This window comes from Callithrix jacchus, chromosome 12 (genome assembly GCF_049354715.1).
Source record: "Callithrix jacchus isolate 240 chromosome 12, calJac240_pri, whole genome shotgun sequence".
Classification (NCBI taxonomy): domain Eukaryota; kingdom Metazoa; phylum Chordata; class Mammalia; order Primates; family Cebidae; genus Callithrix; species Callithrix jacchus.
The window spans coordinates 97,213,118-97,232,766 of record NC_133513.1 but is presented as its reverse complement, the minus strand read 5'-3'; the positions used below and the strand labels follow the sequence as shown (position 1 = coordinate 97,232,766).

The window sequence follows — 19,649 nt, the reverse complement described above, 5'->3', positions numbered from 1 at the left end:
GGCTTGCCGCTCACCTATTGGTCGAGAGCGGCGGCCCTTCCACCAATCTGCTCGGCCCTGGAGGGAGAAGGCCAAAGCGCAGAGCCAATGGTCGCGGGGCTTACGGTCTCCGGGATACGGGTGTACACAGCCGCGGCGTTGCAGCCCACAGCCAGGCGGCTGAGAAACCGTCACAGACCCGCCCTGGGGTGCTGTGTGCGCTGCCCGCTCCCGCCTGAGGAAAACTGGGCCCATGGCTCAAGGCCGGGAGCGCGACGAAGGCCCCCACTCCACCGGCGGCTCGTCCCTATCCGTGAGGTGCGGCATCAACGACCCCGCCACCGATCTCGGTCTCGCGGAACCTCCTGTCCGACGTCCCTTCCTCCCTTCTCTCCCTCGCGTTCCTTGGGTGGCTCTCCACGCAGCTTCGCCCCCTTCCTCTCCGCCCCCAGTGCCTTCCCGCAGCCTCCCTCCTGGTGTGACCTCCTCTGTGCGCTCCCATCCCCTTGTTCCGTAACCCCGTCCATCAGTTGTCTTTTCCACTCCTTATTCTGCGACCCTGACCCTCGCTCACTTACCCAGCAACGCCCCCTGCACCCTTCACTGGCTCAGGATTCCCGCCAGTGATCCAGATTCCCTGATCACACCCCCTTCCCCCTCCACCCGGGGACAGCCCCGATCCCGTCCTTGCTATCTTTGGTGATTTTCCCCAAAGTTTGGATCCTGAATCCCTTCTAACTCCCATCCACTAGCTTTGGATTTATTTGCATTTATAGTGGTCTTTGAAAAGCATCAAGCACTGCGCGAATATGGGTGGTAATTTTTTTCCTGCATTCTAGCGTGTTCCCCCCGACACTTCCAGCCCCCACCCCCACTCTATACAGCACCCCCTGCTAGTCCTGGGCACTCTAATGTCTCGAGGTTTCTCACCAAACCAGTGTCCTTCACTTGCCTTTTCTACCGTCTTCAAGCAAATCTTTAATATTTAAATAAAAATAGAATCTCCTCCATCTCTCCTTCCTTTTTGCATACACCTAGCATGCACTCCTTAACTAAGGGTTTTTTTTTTTTCTTTTTTTTTTTTTTTTGAGACGGAGTTTCGCTCTTGTTACCCAGGCTGGAGTGCAATGGCGCGATCTCGGCTCACCGCAACCTCCGCCTCCTGGGTTCAAGCAATTCTCCTGCCTCAGCCTCCTGAGTAGCTGGGATTACAGGCACGCACCACCGCGCCCAGCTAATTTTTTGTGTTTTTAGTAGAGACGGGGTTTCACCATGTTGACCAGGATGGTCTTGATCTCTTGGCCTCGTGATCCACCCGCCTCCCAAAGTGCTGGGATTACAGGCATGAGCCACTGCGCCCGGCAACTAAGGGTTTCTTTTGTGTGCTAGCCTTTCACTGACGTCGACTTCATTCTTTTTATTTTCTACATTCCTCTGTATTTCTAGATCTGAAATGTGGCCACATATTCTTCATCTGTGTAAATAAGCAATTTTCCTACTCGGCTTACACACAAAGCAGGCTGTCCTATGCAAAGTTGTTTTTTAAGTTTATTTTTTAAATCTAATTATAAAAGAATTGCAATTCTTTTATAATTCTCATTGAGTAGATCTGGTGTGGGAACCAGATCAAGCTCTTTTCTGTGTTACTTTCACTTTTTGTCTTCCAAGTGTACAAGACCTCAGAAGTCCTTCTGAGACTTTCTCAGGTTTGGTCAGAGAGTTTTCTTTGCTGAAAAAGTTATCTGAAGAAGGCTTGGGAGACCTATGGAACTTTAGGTCTACATTTAAATTTCTATAGTTCATTGACTTAAACGGATCTCACAGCCAGCATGTGTGTTCTTTTATTTTAGAAATCGTTTGGGGGCAGAAAAAGTATGCAAATAGCAATGTTTCAAAGATTTTCATGACCCTTTGCTTTGTTTTTTTTTTTAAAAAAGTATTTGAAATGTATTATATTGATGTTGACATATCTTTTCCCAAAGATGGGTGCAAGGATTCCCTAAGCAGAATGTTCATTTTGTCAACAACAACACCATTTGCTACCCTTGTGGGAATTTTGTAATATTCATTAACATTGAAACAAAGAAAAAGACTGTACTCCAGTGTAGTAATGGAATTGTGGGCGTCGTGGCAACTAACATCCCCTATGAAGTTGTGGCTTTTTCTGACCGGAAGCTAAAACCCCTCATCCACATATACAGCTTTCCTGGATTGACCAGAAGGACCAAATTGAAAGGTATTCTGGAGAACCCTTCCTCTGCCCGTAATTGAAGGATTTTAAGATTTGACGAAATCTAATTATTATAAGTGAAGGTTGAAAGGTTTTTTTTTTTTTTTAAATATACATTTTTAGAGAAAGAAGCTGATCACTGAAGATTTAATTATGTTGGCTAGAACCTTGCTGTTCAAAGTGTGCTCTGTTTACTAGCAACATTGGTGCTACCTGGGAAGCTTGTTATAAATGCAGAAACTTGGCTCCCAAAGCCAGATCTATTCAATCAGAATCTGCATTTTAACAAAATTCCCCAGGTGATTTATATGCACATTAAACTATGAAAAGCACTGGGCTAGAAGACTCTATTACCTTTTTCACAACAGTGATTTTTTTTTCCCTAATATGTATTGAAAATCCAGGTGAATTGATGTTAGTATAATTTCTAAAGATGAGTGTGTGAGCCTCAATTTCCTCATCCATGAAATAGAGGCAAAGATAGTGTCTAATGTGAAGGCTGCGGTAAGGATGATAGATACAATTATATAATATACTGTATATGCATGTATGCCAAGTGCTCAATCAATGTTGCCTACCATTTGACTTACTACATTTTATTTTATTGAGACAGAGTCTGGCTCTATCACCCAGTCTGGAGTGCAGTGGCGTGATCCTGGCTTCACTGCAGCCTCTGCCTCCTGAGTTCAGGTGATTCTTCTGCCTCAGCGTCCCAATTAGCTGGGATTACAGGCGTACACTACCATGCTCAGCTATTTTTTAATATTTTTGGTAGAGGATGGCGTTTTATCATGTTGGCCAGGCTGGTCTGGAACTCCTGGCCTCAAGTGATCCACCCACATCCGCCTCCCAAAGTGCTGGGATTACAGGTGTGAGCCACTGTGCCTGGCCTACTGACGCATTCTTAGATACAGCTGACCCACACTGAGCTACTACACATCTGCTGGAGCCTCTACCTAATGATTCCCTCATTTAACATCCCGTGGGCAGAAAGCTCATGCTTGAAGCTGGACTTAGCTCTGTAGTCTTAAGGGTCAAATAAGTGTTTGGGGGAAGTCAGGGAACTTCAGTATAATTTATAATACTTTGTTTGTGGGGAAATTTACGTTCTCAACAGATTAAGACAACTTTTAAAACATAACCTGGCTGGGCACGGTGGTTCATGCTTGTAATCCCAACACTTTGGGAGGCCGAGGTGGGCGGATCAAGAGATAAAGACCATCCTGGCCAACATGGTGAAACCCCATCTCTACTAAAAATACAAAAATTAGCTGAGCATAGTGGTGCATGCTTGTAGTCCCAGCTACTCAGGAGGCTGCAGCAGGAGAATCACTTGAACCTAGGAAGCAGAGGTTGCAGTGAGCCAAGATTGCACCACTGCACTCCAGCCTGGTGACAGAGCGAGATTCCGCCTCAAAAAACAAAATAAAACAAAAAACAAAAAAATAACCCATTCACAAGTTGGGGAGTATTTAGGTAGTCTGTAACTACCTTTTTTCTTTAAAATTTCCTCAGCTTGGTTATTTGGCTGTAGTTCTGTTTGAGCCAATTGAAATTTAGTTCAAACCATTAGCCAAGAGTCATACTGAATAATGAAGCCCTAAAGGAATTCACAGTAATATTAGAAATAAGTCATCAGACCTGCTATTATCACTGTTATTTAATATCAATCTGGAAGTTCTAGCCAATGGCAACAAAATATAAAACTGAAAAAAAATATATAGCTATGAGAAAGAAGATGATGGATGACGGAATCTACTAACGAAAGAATGCTCAGTAAGATGCTGGTGTTGAGATAAATATGCATGCAGTTTGAAGATATACATACTTAGAAATAATTCAGAAAAATAAGTGTGAGTAACCTAGGTGAAGAAAACTACAAAAATCATTGATTTAAAATATTTAAATATACAGAAATATATGCCTGGATGGAAAGCCTGGTTATTATAAATATATTTCTGAGATTTGTCACAGAAAGTAATTTGTCATATAGGTTTATCATATGTTTTAGACAGCAAGGAGTACTCAAATGATTCAAAACTTCATCTGGGAAAATAAAACAGAATGAGAATAATTTGAAAGAGAAAGATGGCTACACAGAGGGTCATTTTAATATTATGTTGCCATAGTAATTAGGAGTATGGCATTGGTGCAGGGATCACCAGATTGGTGGGAGAGTTGGAAACTCAGGACAGAATCTAAAGTGTTTAAGAGCTGAGTAAATGATGGAGGCCAAAAAGAAGGAGGAAGAGGAGGAGGAAGAAAAAGAGGAGGAAGGAGGACGAAGGAAGAAGAAAAAGAAGAAAAAATGTGTATTATTCAACAGTGGTGTTAAGAAAACTGAATATTTGAACAAAAGTATCAAGTTAGATACTCATGGTCTATATCAAATGAAAATAAGCGTTCAATATAAATAATAGAAATAAATCCACTTGAAAATAGTAGAAAATATGATAGAATAGAGGAGTGATTACAGGAAGGGGAAGAACTTTTCACAAGAAACAAAAACTTAGAAAAGACAGACACATTTGATTACATATATATTTAAAACTGATTAACATTAAAACACCATGAAAAATTAAAAGGGAAATAATAAACAGGAAAATATTTGGAACAAATATGATCAAATATTTTCAGAGCATTAATGAAATAATAAAAACAAGACAAACAGCCTCTTAGAACAATGGAAAAGAAATTAACCCAGACAAATCACTAAACTACAAATGACCAAAGACATCAAATCTATCTCAACAATTGTTTTTAAAAAGTATGGTTTAAACCAAGATACTATTTTTCTGCCAATCAAGGTCACAATTTTTTTTAAGATCATAATTGCTAGGTAGAGTGCAGTGAAATTGGTAGCACTTTTATTTGCTGAAGGTGGGACTATAAGTTGATAGTGTCTTCCTGTGAAGTAAATATTTACTCAATTTGACCTAGTATACTCACTTCAAGAAGAATTCAATTTTTAGGAAACAGTTAGAAATATGGTCAAAGATTTACATGCAAAGGAATTTAAAAAGCACTGTCCTAATAGCAAAAGATTGGCACAACCTAGATCTCCAGTATTATGGATATAGTTTAAAAAATTAAAACATACTATAAAGGGGTATTATGTAAACATTTTTAAAGAGGTGTTAAGATAATGATAAAATGCTCAATGCAATGTAAATAAAAATAGGACGCAACACTATGTATGATGTAATTCCATTTCAAAGTGGATTGTCATAAATAATTTTTTTTTTTTTGAGACAGAGTCTCGCTCTGTCTCTCAGGCTGGAGTGCAGTGGCACAATCTCAGCTCACTGCATCTTTCACCTCCCAGGTTCAAGGGATTCTCTGGCCCCAGCCTCCCGAGTAGCTAGGATTACAGGTGCCCATCACCATGCCTGGCTAATTTTTTTTTTTTTCTCTTTTAGACAGAATCTCGCTCTGTCACCCAGGCTAGAGTGCAATGGCACGATCTTGGCTCACTGCAACCTCTGCCTCCTGGGCTCAAGCAGTTCTCCTGCCTCAAGCCTGCTGAGTAGCTGAGATTACAGGCATGTGTAACCACGCCCAGCTAATTTTTGTATTTTTAGTAGAGGTGGGATTTCACCATGTTGGCCAGGCTGCTCTCAAACTTCTGACCTCAGGTGATCCACCCACCTCGGCCTCCCAAAGTGCTGGGATTACAGGCATGAGCCACCACACTCAACCTCATATATAATATTTAATCTATGGCTAGTATAGCTATAAAAAGCAGAGTTATATTTAAAGAAAATATACATTTTTTTTTCAAGTAAACACAGAAGAAAATACTAGAAAGAAATTTACCAAGTTTGGTGGTAGGATTATAGAGGATATATTTTTCTCTCTCTCTCTTTTTTTTTTGCATTTTCTTCAAATACCATATTTTTTTAGATTTAAAGAATATCTAAAATGGGTCATCTTCAATTGTGGAGGGAAACGTCTATTTAGCAAGTATTTAAAAATCATTAAGGTCTCTGCCTACAGAAAAACTTAGTTTTTGTAGTGAATGCTCAATAGATACATATTTTTTTCTTTGTTGATTAGACTATGCTAAAGATATCAATAAATGATACAAGTTAAATTGGAGGATTATATTATGGTCAATTAAAATGAGAATGAGAAAAAAGCAAGAAACAGCCATTAAAAATCCCCACAACAAGGAATTGAGACACATACAAAGACAGACTGAGGTGAGGGCAAAGCTTGCACCTGTGGAACCACATTAAAAACAGCAGATGAAGAAGAGGAAAAATGAGACCATTCTATACTGGGAAGCAGAGACAGGCACTTCTTGTTTTGGCCTCCCCATGAGATGCATTTTAAAACACGTTTGTTGCTAAGACTTTGGAATTCATGTTGCTTTTCTTCAACTATAGGTATAAAGGAGTATATCACTTTTTATAGCTGTTCCAAAAGCTGGAAGATACTAAGCTAAGGGCCAGATATGGCCTATGATAATAGAAATGAGGAAGTAAGCTAGAATGATTACAACCCTCCAAGATATTTAAGGATGTCTAAATAACTATGCTAATTACAGTGTCTCCTATATTTATGAGATACTCTATGATTCTTGGGTCATTTCAAATCATTCTGGGACATATATGGTGCAGTATGCTCAGTTCTGCATTGAAGTCCAGAGACAGTAGCCTAATGGTCCTAATTCACTTTAGTATCTTTTACAAATGGATCTTAGCTTTGCTCTAAGCTTTCTGTTCATGGTCTTAGAAATTAGCCAAGTGCTTTCTTATTCTAATAGTTAAATGCTTTTGAATTATGCAAAAATCATTAGCAAAGGAAAATAAACTGTAAGACTGTAGTTAACTGAACATGGTCTTAACATAATCAAATCCTTGTAATGGATTTTATATTTTAGGCAACATTCTTCTGGACTACACTTTACTTTCATTCAGTTACTGTGGCACCTACCTGGCTAGTTACTCCTCTCTCCCAGAATTTGAACTGGCCCTTTGGTAAGTTTCAGCATCCTGTGGAATTCCTTTTACTGGGTTACGTTTTCCTCTTACTGTTCTGGATTTTATCAAAGGAAATAGACTTGAAAAATCTGAAACAAGGAAATATAGAAGGAAAAAAATCCCAATCACAAGTTTTAATATAGTTGCTATGTTTAGGCATAAAATTTGGCAGTCAGGGCAAACACTATGTGAGAACTAAATTACTGTCATTCTCTTTTATTAACATGCTTTATGTATTCTCAGATAATAAATTTATAAATACATAAAGTTTCACTTAATAAATGGCATCTTGGAGTTGTTTGCATGTTTCCTGCTAATATTGAAATTGAGATTGTCTCTATATTAGAGTTCAGTTTAAAGTAATTGTTGTTAGAGACATTAGGATAACTATATGTTCAGAGAATGGAGTATTATACCACTTTTGCCTACTGTTTGGGAAATACCTGTGATTAAGACACACTTCTGGTCTTTCTTGAATTATTTCATGTGGCCAATTTTAAGGCTGTACTCCCTCTTCTATCCATCATATAACCCCTTCAAGGGGATATTTTTCTTATTTTCAAGGGGAAGTACAAGATATTCCAGGAATGATTAAGGATAATATACCAGCATTCCTTTCTTTCTTTCTTTCCTTTTTTTTTTTGAGATGGAGTCTCGCTTTGACACCAGGCTGGAGTGCAGTGGTGCAATCTCAGCTCTCTGCAACCTCCGCCTCATGGTTCAAGTGATTTGTCTGCCTCAGACTCCTGAGTAGCTGGGACTACAAGTGCGCACCACCACGGCCAGCTAATTTTTTTGTATTTTTTTTAGTAGAGACAGGGTTTTATCATGTTGGTCAGGATGGTTGTGATCTCGTGACCTCGGGATCCGCCAGCCTCAGCCTCCCAAAGTGCTGGGATTACAGGTGTGAGTATGTCAGCATTTCTTATACAAAAATATAAGAACCTAGATTCAGGGAGCCACATTTTATGTAAAAAAAAAAAAAAATTTTTTTTTTTTGAGATGGAGTCTTGTACTGTCACCCATGCTGGAGTGCAATGGCATAATCTCTGCTCACTGCAACCTCCTCCTACCAGGTTCAAGCAGTTCTCCTGCCTCAGCCTCCTGAATATTCGGGATTACAGGCACCTGCCATCATGCCAAGCTAATTTTTGTACTTTTGTAGAGATGGGGTTTCACCATGTTGGCCAGTCTGGTCTTGAACTCCTGACCTCAGGTGATCTGCCCACCTTGGCCTCTCAAAGTGCTGGGATTATAGGCATGAGCCACTGTACCTGGCCCTAAAATTTTTTAAAGCAGCTTTACTGCGGTATAATTGGCAGATGATAAACTGTTCACATGTTAAGTAAATGCTTTGATAAGTTTTGACTTATGTGTATACCCATCACCATAATCAAGATAATGAATACATCCATCACCCCAGAAAGATCTTTATTAGCCTTTGTCAGTAATGTGTTTTCTGTCACTCTAGCTTGCATTTTCTGGTAGTTCATATACAGGGAGTCATACAGTGTCTATTCTTTTGTCTAGCTTCTTTCATGCAGCATAATTATTTTGAAATTATCTTATGCTGCTGCTGCATATATGTGTCAATAGTCATTGCTTTCTAATCCTTGGTATGGATATACTGTACTTTATTCACCTGTTGTTGATGTACTGTATTAGCTTGCTAGGGCTTCTATAACAAAATATCACAAACTGAGTGTCTCAAACAACAGAAATGTATCATCTCACAGTTCTGGATACACAGGATAGCAGGATAGGAAGCAGCTGGGAGAGATGACAAGTGCATACATTCTGATAATTCCAAAAGCAGAAGGCTCCAATTGTCCTTCCTAAGTACAACCTGTGAATATTAAAAAAAGCAGTGAAGGGGAATGAGCACAGATGTGTTAGTGTAACAGACTTAGACCTGAATCCTGGCTCCACAAATTACTAGCTGTGTGATCTTAGAAAGGCTAAGTCTTAGTTTCTTCCTCTGTAAAATGGATATATCAATATCTTCTAAATATGGTTTTTCTAATAATTCATTGAGTAAAACATATGCATCATACCTAACAGTGTCTATTACATGACGTTTATTTAAGTCAGAGTTTCAAAAATGATGATTGTTAGGCTAATTCTGGGTCACCAAGGTATTTCGTTTAGGCCATAAAATATTTTAAAATTGGAAAAAGTTAGAGAAAAATTATCTGTATAGCCTCTCTCAAACACAGGCAACCCTGGACCTTTATTCCCACATGGTCACGGTCTGGTGTGGGCTAGTAAGTGGGTGCTCATTCTAGATGCCCACCACCTTGAGCAGGGGTTGGGAAATGATGGCCCATAGGCCAAATGTGGCCCACCACCTGTTTTTGTAAATAAAGTTTTATTGGAACATGCTATTTGGTTATATGTTGTGTATGGCTGCTTTTGCTGTATAATAGCAGACGTGATTTGTAAGAGAGCTCATATGTGGTCTGCAAAGCTAAAAAGATTTACCGTTTGGTCTTTTATAGAAAGAGCTTGCCAACCCCTGACCTAGAAGTATACATACTCAGTCCATTTCATCGTTTACATTAACTTGCTGGCCCCATAAGCATTTGAGTTTGCTCACTGGATTTAATCCATTCAATAAGCTTCCTGCTTCCTACTGGAAATAAAACATACCTCTTCTTAGGTACAAATTAGGTACATCTGAGCCTTCTGTAGGGGGCATTTTTGATAGGCTGAGGTGAGACTGAGACTATGCGTAGGTAGTATCTTCTCCCTGTCCCAACCCTTCCCCTAGATTTATTTGCATGTCTTAATATTCATGTGCACTTCTATTTAGAAAATTTGAGTGAGAGCGGGCAGGAGTGAGAAGGGCAGGGGAGGACAAGGTAGATGCATTGGGGAGGACCAGACACTGCTCTCTCATGAGGAGATTCTCAATGAGGGTCTGTGGCAGCAGAGGTGCCCTGGGGCCCAAGAATGAGTATGAACAGAGCTGGAAGACAGACACTCCTCCAGCCTCTGCCCTGGAAACCCAAGATTAGAAACTTTGGCAGCAACCCTGATGGCACTCTTGGGTGCTGCATAGAAATGTGAGTGGGGGGCTGGGTGTGGTGGCTCACACCTGTAATCCCAGCACTTTGGGAGGCTGAGGCGGGTGGATCACAAGGTCAAGAGATTGAGACCATCCTGGTCAACATGGTGAAACCCCGTCTCTACTAAACATACAAAAAATTAGCTGGGCATGGTGGCGCGTGCCTGTAATCCCAGCTACTCAGGAGGCTGAGGCAGGAGAATTGCCTGAACCCAGGAGGCGGAGGTTGCGGTGAGCCGAGATTGCGCCATTGCACTCCAGCCTGGGTAACAAGCGCGAAACTCCGTCTCAAAAAAAAAAAAAAAGAAATGTGAGTGGGATTTAATCCTATGATGAGGGCCAATAGTCCTCTTCACCAGGTAGCTTTGCCAGCAGTGGGCCTAAACACAAGGGAGCTGGAAGATAAGCAGGGAGGAGGATGCAACTTACTTGGTGAAAGTAATTTAGTAAAAGTTCAAAAGAGGTGAACTTCTGGAAGTCAGACCAGGAGGAGCTCAAGTACCATGATTTGACTCCAGGAAGTAAATTAGTCCAAGAAGATTTTACCTTTATGTTCTAATGTTTTAAAAAAGCAGAATGGATTCATATATTATTTGTGTTATTAAAAATAACAATTTTGAAAAAGAATCTAAGTGGAGAATGGTCTTATAATTCTAGTCTCAGGCTGGTGGGGCCTGGGACATCTGGGGTTCACAAGCAAAGATAATATGCTATACACCAGCTATACCACCACCATGAGTTTCATCAGAGAGTCATTCACTGAGATGTCCAATGGATTAGTCCATTTAATCCCTGCCTCCCCTCCCCGCCCCCACAAAACCCCCATGAGACATCTATGATGGTCCTCATTTTAAAGAAAGAGACTGAAACTTTAGAGAGGTGAGATGTTAAGGTAGAATTTCAAACAGATTATAAGACGTAAGGTGGTTTCGTATAACTCCTTAATAAGGGAACCAGCAGGAAGACAAAAGAAGCTGGTCCCTGTCTTAGTAAGCTATCACAAAATCCCATGGACTGGGTGACTTATAAACAACAGAAATTTGTTTCTCACAGTTCTGGAGGCTAGAAAGTCCAAGATCAAGGCATTAACAGCTTCAGTGTCTGGTGAGGGTCTGCTTCCTGATTCATTGATGATAATTTCCACTATATCCTCACATGGTGGAAGGGATGAGCTAGCTCCCTTTTATAAGGAGACTCATCTCAATCATGAGGGCTCTGCACCCTTGACCTGATCACTCCCCAAAAGTCCCAATCCCCAATACTATCACCATTGGGGTTAGGATTTCAACATAGAAATTTTGGGGGCACAAACGGACTATAGCAATTCCTGAGTGCTTAAAAGAACATACAGCAGGCACTGTGGCTCATGCCTGCAATCCCAACACTTTGGGAGGCTGAGGTGGGTGGATTTAATCCTGAGGTCAGGAGTTTGAGATCAGCCTGGCCAACATTGCAAAACCCCATCTCTACTAAAAATATGAAAATTAGCCAGGTGGGTGGGTGCCTGTAGTCCCAGCTATTCGGGACCCTGAGGTAGGAGAATTGCTTGAACCTGGGAGGAGGTTGCAGTGAGCTGAGATCACACCACTGCACTCCTGGGTGACAGAGCAAGACTCCACCTCAGAACACACACACAGAGTTAGAAAAAGGAATGGTTAAATAAAATTTCTAGGTTAGATACATGAATGATTAACTTTCCAGAGATCCCTATAACCTTAGCATCTTAAACTTATTTTCTACCAGGGAATACAATCATAGCATTGTATATGTTCTAGTGTTAAACTCTAACCTGTAAAAGCGTGCCTGCTTTTATCACATTGGGGCTGTTAGTATACTAGGATAACAAAGTTACATTCTCCAGGAGTGCCAGATATGGGGCAAGACAAGGTACAAAGTCTGGTTTTTGTTTGAGGAGGCTTGTTGGAAAATGCTTGCAATACCATGTGAGAAATCAAGCCAACACAATTTTTCTTTTTTCCAAGTTTCATTATTTTTTGTTCTTATAAGCTACTTCCCTAAACTTATGTAGTTGGTAAGTTGCTGAGTGGGCTTTAAACTCATTTGGTTTTTAAGCTCTTTCATAGCTTTCATTAATCTAAGGTACAATGGGAACATGTAGTAGGGGTACCTCACCTAATCTGATGGTATAGGGGGATGGTCAGGGAAGGCTTCCTGGAAAAAGAGGTAATGTTTAAGCAGATACTTTTATTAATTAGCTAGACCTACCATAACAAAGTACCACAGCCTTGGTGGCTTAAACAGCATAAATGTATTGTCTCCCAGTTCTGGAGACTAGAATTCCGAGATTAAGGTCTTAGCAGGGTTGGTTCCTTCTGAAGGCTGTGGCAGAGGAATCTGCTCCCATGCCTCTCATCAACTTCTGCTCATTTGTTTGCTAGCAGTCCTTGGCTTATAGACACATCACCCAGATCTCTGCTTTTAGTTTTACATGGCATTCTCCCTGTGTGTGTCTGTCTCCAAATGATCCTTTTAAATACGAATACCAGTCTTACTGGATTAGGGCCCATCCTATTGACCTATTTTAACTTGATTACCCTCTGTAAAGACCATATTTCCAAACAAGGTCACATTCTGAAGTGCTAGGGGTTAGGATATTAGCATGGGAATTTGGGGGAGGCACGGTTCAACCCATAGCAATACCTAAAGGATGAGCAAGAATCAGCCTTGTGACGAGAAGAGAGAAGATCCCAGGCAGAGGAATGGCATGTGCAAAGTCCATGAGGTAGAGAAAGCACAGCAGGTTTAAATGAAAAGGTCATAGTAATGGGAACAAGAGATTTGCCATGAGAGAGGCAAGCCTGGAGGGACAGTCAGAGGTCAGCTCATGAGCAGCCATATAAGTAGGTGACCATGTGGTTTATCATCCACATTAGGATGCTTTAGAGAGTCCTGAAAGGGGGTGTTGCTAATGAATGCAGGGCACCTAAACTGGGTTTAGCCTAAACTGGATTTCTCCTAGGCATACTGCGAAGGATACTCACCCTCTGTATAAGCTATGCTAATGGACAAATCTTTTATCCTAAAGGCAATGTGAAGCTATTAAAGGGTTTTAAGCAGGGATGTGCCCATTATGTCTGCATTTAAGAAGACTCCTTCCAGCCGGTTGTTTCCCTCCAATACTTTTGTATTGTGGAAGGTATATTGGAAGGAAACCAGGCATGAGCATCAATTAGGAGGCTGTGGTGGTCCAGGTGAGAGATGACTGTGCCATGGACTAGGGTGGGAGTAGAGAAGGAGGGAAGTGAAACTATTTTGGAGGCGTTTAGGAGGTAGCATCACAGGACTCGTAACTGACTAAATGTTGGGTGTGGTGCTGAGGAAGAGGGATGGGCCTAGGGTTATACCCAGAGTTGTGACTTGGAAAACTTAGGGACACTGTAGTGCTATTCAGAGAGATAATGAGAGCTTGAGGGCAGGGAACTTAGAGGAGGCAATGGGGGAAGGTGAGCTGGGAGACAAACTGAACTATGACTGCTTGAGATGAACAAATGGAGATAACTAGTTGGCAGCTGATAGATCAGTTAGGGCTTAGGGTCAGTTGTGGTCACAGAAACCCATATCACCAACAGGTGTTTGCTTCTTTCACATGCAATTGTCTGGGCCCAAGCATCTGTGGATGTATGGTGGTTCCTCGGGGTCAGCAGCCAGTATCCCACTGTAATGCTGCTCCACTGTTCCTAGCATGTTGCCCTCATCTCTAGTATTTACCCCGTTAGAGACTAGTGATGAGGTCAACACTCTAGAAACAGCAGAGAAACTCTAGGAACCACCCCTGTATTTTGGGAGCCAATGGGAAGAGAAAAGGATGAGGGGAAGGCCACAAACCTTCTGTTGAAATGCAGGACTTGGAAGGTGCACACACGACTGCCACTTACATTCATTGACCCGCTCTGCCATAAGCCACAGTTAGCTTCAAGGGGGGCACTGAGTCATATGGTCTTTGTTGTGAGTGCCCATATGTGTCTGGCTAATATATGGGGGTTCTGTTACTCAGAGGGAGAAATGGAGAATAAATGTTGGGGGACTAATGCCTTGCCACAGATATCCAGGACTGGTGCTCAGGAGAGAGGGCTGGAGATAAACATTTAGGAATAGTTAAGTCAATGGATAACCAAAGTGCTAAATGTAAATAAGAACACCTCAAGAAAAGCCTAAGGTGGAACTTAGAGGAATATCAATGGAAGGGACCCACTTTCCCGCCATGAAAGAAGGAGGGAAACTAGGCAAGGAGGGTTTTAGAATGTGCCTCAGCCTGGGTTCTATGGAAAGCAGAGGCTGAGTCAAGAGCTCATGCACCTGTCTTTGGTAGGGTGTGTGATCCCAGGGCGGGAGAGCCAGTCTGAGGGCACATTACCTTGCTGGTCACCACTTGGTACCAAGTGCGATTGATTACTTTATCTCAAAGGTAGTCTTCTGAGAGGTTCTATGAACTGCTGTGAATCAGGACAGTCTTCAGGCAGTGACAGACTGTGGGTGGGGAAGGGAAAAGGAGATGATAATTTATCCACCGACTCCTCTATCCTATAGATCAAAGCTTCATTGCACAGGGCAGTAACTCCTTTACACTTTCAGGTTTTGTCATGACTTCCTGCATCTTGTCCCCAGGAGCCACACTGAAGCCTCTGGGCATGTGAAACAGGTGTGAGATGAGGCACGGGGGGTGGTGTGCCTACATGAAGTTAGTCAAAGAGCACACAGAATTGGACAGCCACTGAGTCAGCTAAGCAGAAGAGGTGGTCAAGGGCTCAGAAACAATTGAGAGGATCTGTCCCATAAGAGGTGTGTGATGGAGTCTAAGAGTGATTCCAGAAGGTGATTGTGGTGAACAGTGCCTAGTTCTGTAGAGGTAAAGTTAGACAATGACCAATAAATGTCTGTTGGATTTAGGATGAAGTGTCTGTGGATATAGCTGTTACATGTAAATTTTCAGTGCCACAAAAGAAGTAGCACTCCAATATAAATTTCCTCAGCAAGGCAATTTACTTCTTTAGAAGGGTGTGGCTCACACAGATAGAACAATGGCGAGCACACATCTGGACAAGAGAGGGGAAGGGGTTCTTAATCCTGATGGAGGTAGCCCCTGCTGTTATGTTGTTCCTCTATTGGCTAAGGTTAGACCAGACAGTCTAAGCTAATTCTGATTGGCTATTTTAAAGGGAGCAGGGGTAAGAGCTGGAGTGGTGAGGTGGGTAGTTTGGCAGGAAGGATGGTTATGGAACAGGTTAGAGCAGGTAACCAGGGGTGACCAAGGTCAAAGCAGGTGATCAGAGCAGGTGACCAGGCAGGTGATCAGGATGAGTCAGGACAGAGCAGGGGACCAGAGGAACAGATGTGAACTACTGATTAGGACTGGCAGAAAAGGTTGCTTACTGAAACTACAAGGAAGTTAAACTTTAAAACAGAGAATTAAAGAATAAGAGCGCTGAACATACTGACATACTGATTCTTTGAAGATAAACTTGGAGTTCACTATATCTAGCATAGCCATGTCAATGGAATGGTCGTGACAGGATGCAAATATCCTGGGATGAGGAGAGTGTGGATGAGAAAGCCATGGCAGTGACTTTAGAACAACTTGTTCAAAAAGTTTGGCTCAGAGGAGAGGGGAGAGAGGGACATAAAAAGGTGAGACTGAGGGAAGGCACTTGTGTGTTGACAGGGAGAAGTCAGGACAGAGGGAGAGTCAGAAGATGCAGTTATCATGGGTAAGCCAGTGTCCCTAAGAAGCAAGGCTATGGGAACCAGAGCCACAGGTGGTAGAATTGGCCTTAGGTAAGAGGAAGGATATACCTTCCATTGGAGGAGGAGAGAACCATGCAGACCATAAAGATTAGTTATACTTGAGAGCAGGAATTCTCAGCTGATTGCCTCTATTTTATTCATGGGCATCAAGACCATTTACCAACAATGAGAAGGAAGTAGTTCGAAGTTTCGGGAGAGAGGAGAATATTTTAAATGGCCATTTTAGAGAATGAGAGAGAGAGAGAACTGGCCAGAGAAACATAGCAGGACTGGAGATCCTATTGAGGGTCTGGTGGGGCTGGCAACCACAAATGTATAGTATCACTGCCATACCCGGTTTTGTTTGTTCCCATGTCTCCAGCACCCCAGGCTTCAGTTGTATCCATTCAGGGTTGATTGTCTTTGCCAGGTACCTGAGGCAAAAAGTCAAAGGATCAAGGGAACTGGAGATTTCAGCAAGAGTGTGGTTGATGTGATAGTCAGGGGATAGGGAACAACAGATGAGGGCAGGAGGGAATGAAAGAAAAGCTGAGTTCAATAAATATTAGCTCTAGTTTCCTAATTACAACTCTGAATGGAGTTCTGTCTCCTTGAGAGCATAGCTCGCATTTAATTTTTCCTTTTCTTTCATCTAGCAAGGGACTTTGTTCATGGTAGGAGTTCAGGATATTCTCTTAAATGGGTAAATGAATAAATCCATTTTAAAATACACCACTTTAATTTTAAAAACTCAAAAAATGATCAGTTGGCATGGATGAGAAAAGTACTCCCAGATCCATGTGGAGTACTCACATGTAGTACTTACAGATTTAGGCACTTACACTTGTTTTGTAGCAAATATGATGATATATTTCATTTTCTAGGTTTGGCTGAGTTTAATTGCAAATTTAATAAAGAGGATAAAATAGGCTTGGTATAGCATCTGACAGTATGTTTTTAAAACATACAGTTATTTTGTTTTCTTAGGATACAATACAATGATAAGCAAAATTATTTATAAATTTGACATTAATGTCATCGATTATATACATTGCATCATAAATTATATCCCAATTTACATAAATTTAAAAAAATAGGTAAATATTCTCAATATATGAAATTCAAATACATTCATTTTCGTCAAATGCTGTTTTTCTTTAAGGAACTGGGAATCAAATATCATTTTGTGCAAGAAATCACAGCCTGGTATGGATGTGAACCAAATGTCCTTTAACCCCATGAACTGGCGCCAGCTGTGCTTATCAAGCCCAAGTACAGTGAGCGTGTGGACCATTGAAAGAAGTAAACAGGAGCATTATTTCAAAGCAGGGTAAGAGACTTTGTTACTATACAACAATAGTAACATGGTGGTCTTTGTTTGCATTCATGTAATGTGATTGGGTCAATTTGATGAATTAAGTGGCTTTATACATATGTATATATACATAACACACACATACATATATACACTCAGCTTATCTTGTTATAACATCTTTCTACATCTGTGATTACCTTGGAGTGGTTCTATGCATTTCAAAAAAATTATCTGTGACTTGTTTCCCAATGAATTTATTGAAAATATTGCGTTCTCTGCGAGCTTTTTTCAACATAATTTAATTTTCCAAAATTTTATTTGTCCTTACTATTTTAAAAGATGCCTGTTGTATAAAAAGGACAGTTAAGACTTTTGGCTATTACTTGGCTGCCCTACCAGAATTTCAAAAATAAGTAATGGTTAGATATAGAAATTATGCAGATTATACATTCAGCCGCATTATCCACAAGGAAAGGGTAGTTGTGTATAGTGAAGCCATGGGAGTTACCTGTTTAAATAGAGCTGGGTCAAAGAGAAATTCTGTGAAAAATGCCCTGGTGATAATGAGTGCTTTTGTTGAGAAAGAGCTCAAAGATTCAAGGTGCTACTGAGCTGACCAGTTTCATTGTACTCCTTGAAGTCAAAGTTGAAGAGATGTTGGATCTCTCGATTTTAAGAGACCTCAAAGTATTCCCTTGAAATTGCAATTTTTGATAAATTGTCTTAAGAGAATCTAAAGCTAGTAAATAAAGCTTTCAAAATGGAGACACTTAAGAGAAGCACTTCTTTCTGCTCAGTGCTCTTTATGTCTCAATTTCTTTTTCACAATACCCCATTGAATGGCCAAATCTGTCTCTAGCGAGAGTTGACAACACTGCACCTTTTAATAAAAGTGGGTGGTATCTCTATCAGATCCTTGTGAGGGCAGGCAAGTAACTTATTACACCCTTTTCTCCCTTTGCCTCTCTCAAACGTTCTACTCAGGTTCTGAATACTGAGTTGTGACTTTTCTATAAGCGAATAAAATGGGAGACAAAACAAGTGGATTGTCCTGGTTCACGAAGCAAGCAGGATTCAAACACACTTAAGCCTTACATTTGAGTAGTAGGTGCTGTTTTTATGTGATTGGCTTTTAAAATTGTTTATTGTTCATAAAGTCTAGGTAAGGAAGTTTTTTGTTTTTTGTTTTTTTTTTTTTGTTGAGATGGAGTTTCGCTCTTGTTACCCAGGCTGGAGTGCAATGGCGCGATCTCGGCTCACCGCAACCTCAGCCTCCTGGGTTCAGGCAATTCTCCTGCCTCAGCCTCCTGAGTAGCTGGGATTACAGGCATGCGCCACCACGCCCAGCTAATTTTTTGTATTTTTAGTAGAGACGGGGTTTCACCATGTTGACCAGGATGGTCTCGATCTCTTGACCTCGTGATCCACCCGCCTCGGCCTCCCAAAGTGCTGGGATTACAGGTGTGAGCCACCGTGCCCGGCTAGGAAGTTTTTAATTTAATGCATGAAACAGCCAGTTCTCCAAGTTAACCTTTATAAATTTAGATATATGATAAAGTTGAATAGAACTCGATATCAGAGATTATAAAAGTAGCTGAATACAGCCTAAATATGTTTAAATATGTATTTATTTTTGCCTACAGTGTTTTTCATTTGAATTAATTGCCAATATTTAAAATTTGAGAGATTTCTCATAAATATCCAGGTTGTGGTTTTCTCTTGAAATTTTGGAATTAAAATTCTCACATATCAACAATCTTCTTGGCTTGAACTGATTGGTACCTGCCACCTTGAGGAGGGAAAAATATTTTCCCATTTTCTACCATCCTCAGCAGTCACGTATCACCTGCCTGACCCCCATCCAGTGTTCGAATTTACAACTCCTGCTTTAGATATTAACTTTCAACAATTTTTATAATCCCTAAGTACTTAGTTTAAAACTGTTTAACTTGTCTTTTTACAACCTGTTATATAGTTTTAAATCTATCATTTGGCTTTTATTTTCTTATTTGATTTTTATAAGTTATAATACCTCCCCACCTCACTTACAATGATATGCAGTGGCTGCCTCAATAAGGAGTTTCTCTGCCTCTGATTGTTCTGATGTCTCTTTTGTCTATAGGTTGGTAAAACTACCTCTAGAAGATGGGTCATTTTTTAATGAAACGGATGTAGTTTTTCCCCAGTCGTTGCCAAAAGATCTCATCTATGGACCTGTGCTGCCACTGTCAGCCATCGCCGGGCTAGTAGGTGAAGAGGCAGAGACTTTCCGGGTAATTACCTGGCATCTCTTCCTGTTTACTTAATGGGTTGAGGTCTAGGAAGCCTGCT

At 41.0% G+C, this 19,649-nt stretch overlaps 1 protein-coding gene across 8 annotated transcripts in view; it reads left to right on the top strand.

The window, feature by feature from the left end:
* Positions 1–137: 137 nt before the first annotated feature.
* The window catches only part of CFAP43 (cilia and flagella associated protein 43), a 100,058-nt gene continuing 80,546 nt past the window's right edge, over positions 138–19,649 (top strand). For 7 of the 8 annotated variants that reach the window (XR_013525115.1, XR_013525114.1, XR_013525113.1 and 4 more), the window contains exons 1-5: positions 138–297; positions 1,962–2,215; positions 7,095–7,191; positions 17,166–17,333; positions 19,441–19,591. Coding sequence is in view for 5 of the 8 variants with exons in the window: in XM_002756581.7 (XP_002756627.4) it covers positions 233–297; positions 1,962–2,215; positions 7,095–7,191; positions 17,166–17,333; positions 19,441–19,591 (735 nt within the window). In the remaining 3 variants the exon portion in view is untranslated. The remainder of the gene's footprint in view (positions 298–1,961; positions 2,216–7,094; positions 7,192–17,165; positions 17,334–19,440; positions 19,592–19,649) is intronic. The other variant, XM_078346429.1, reaches the window with a different exon arrangement.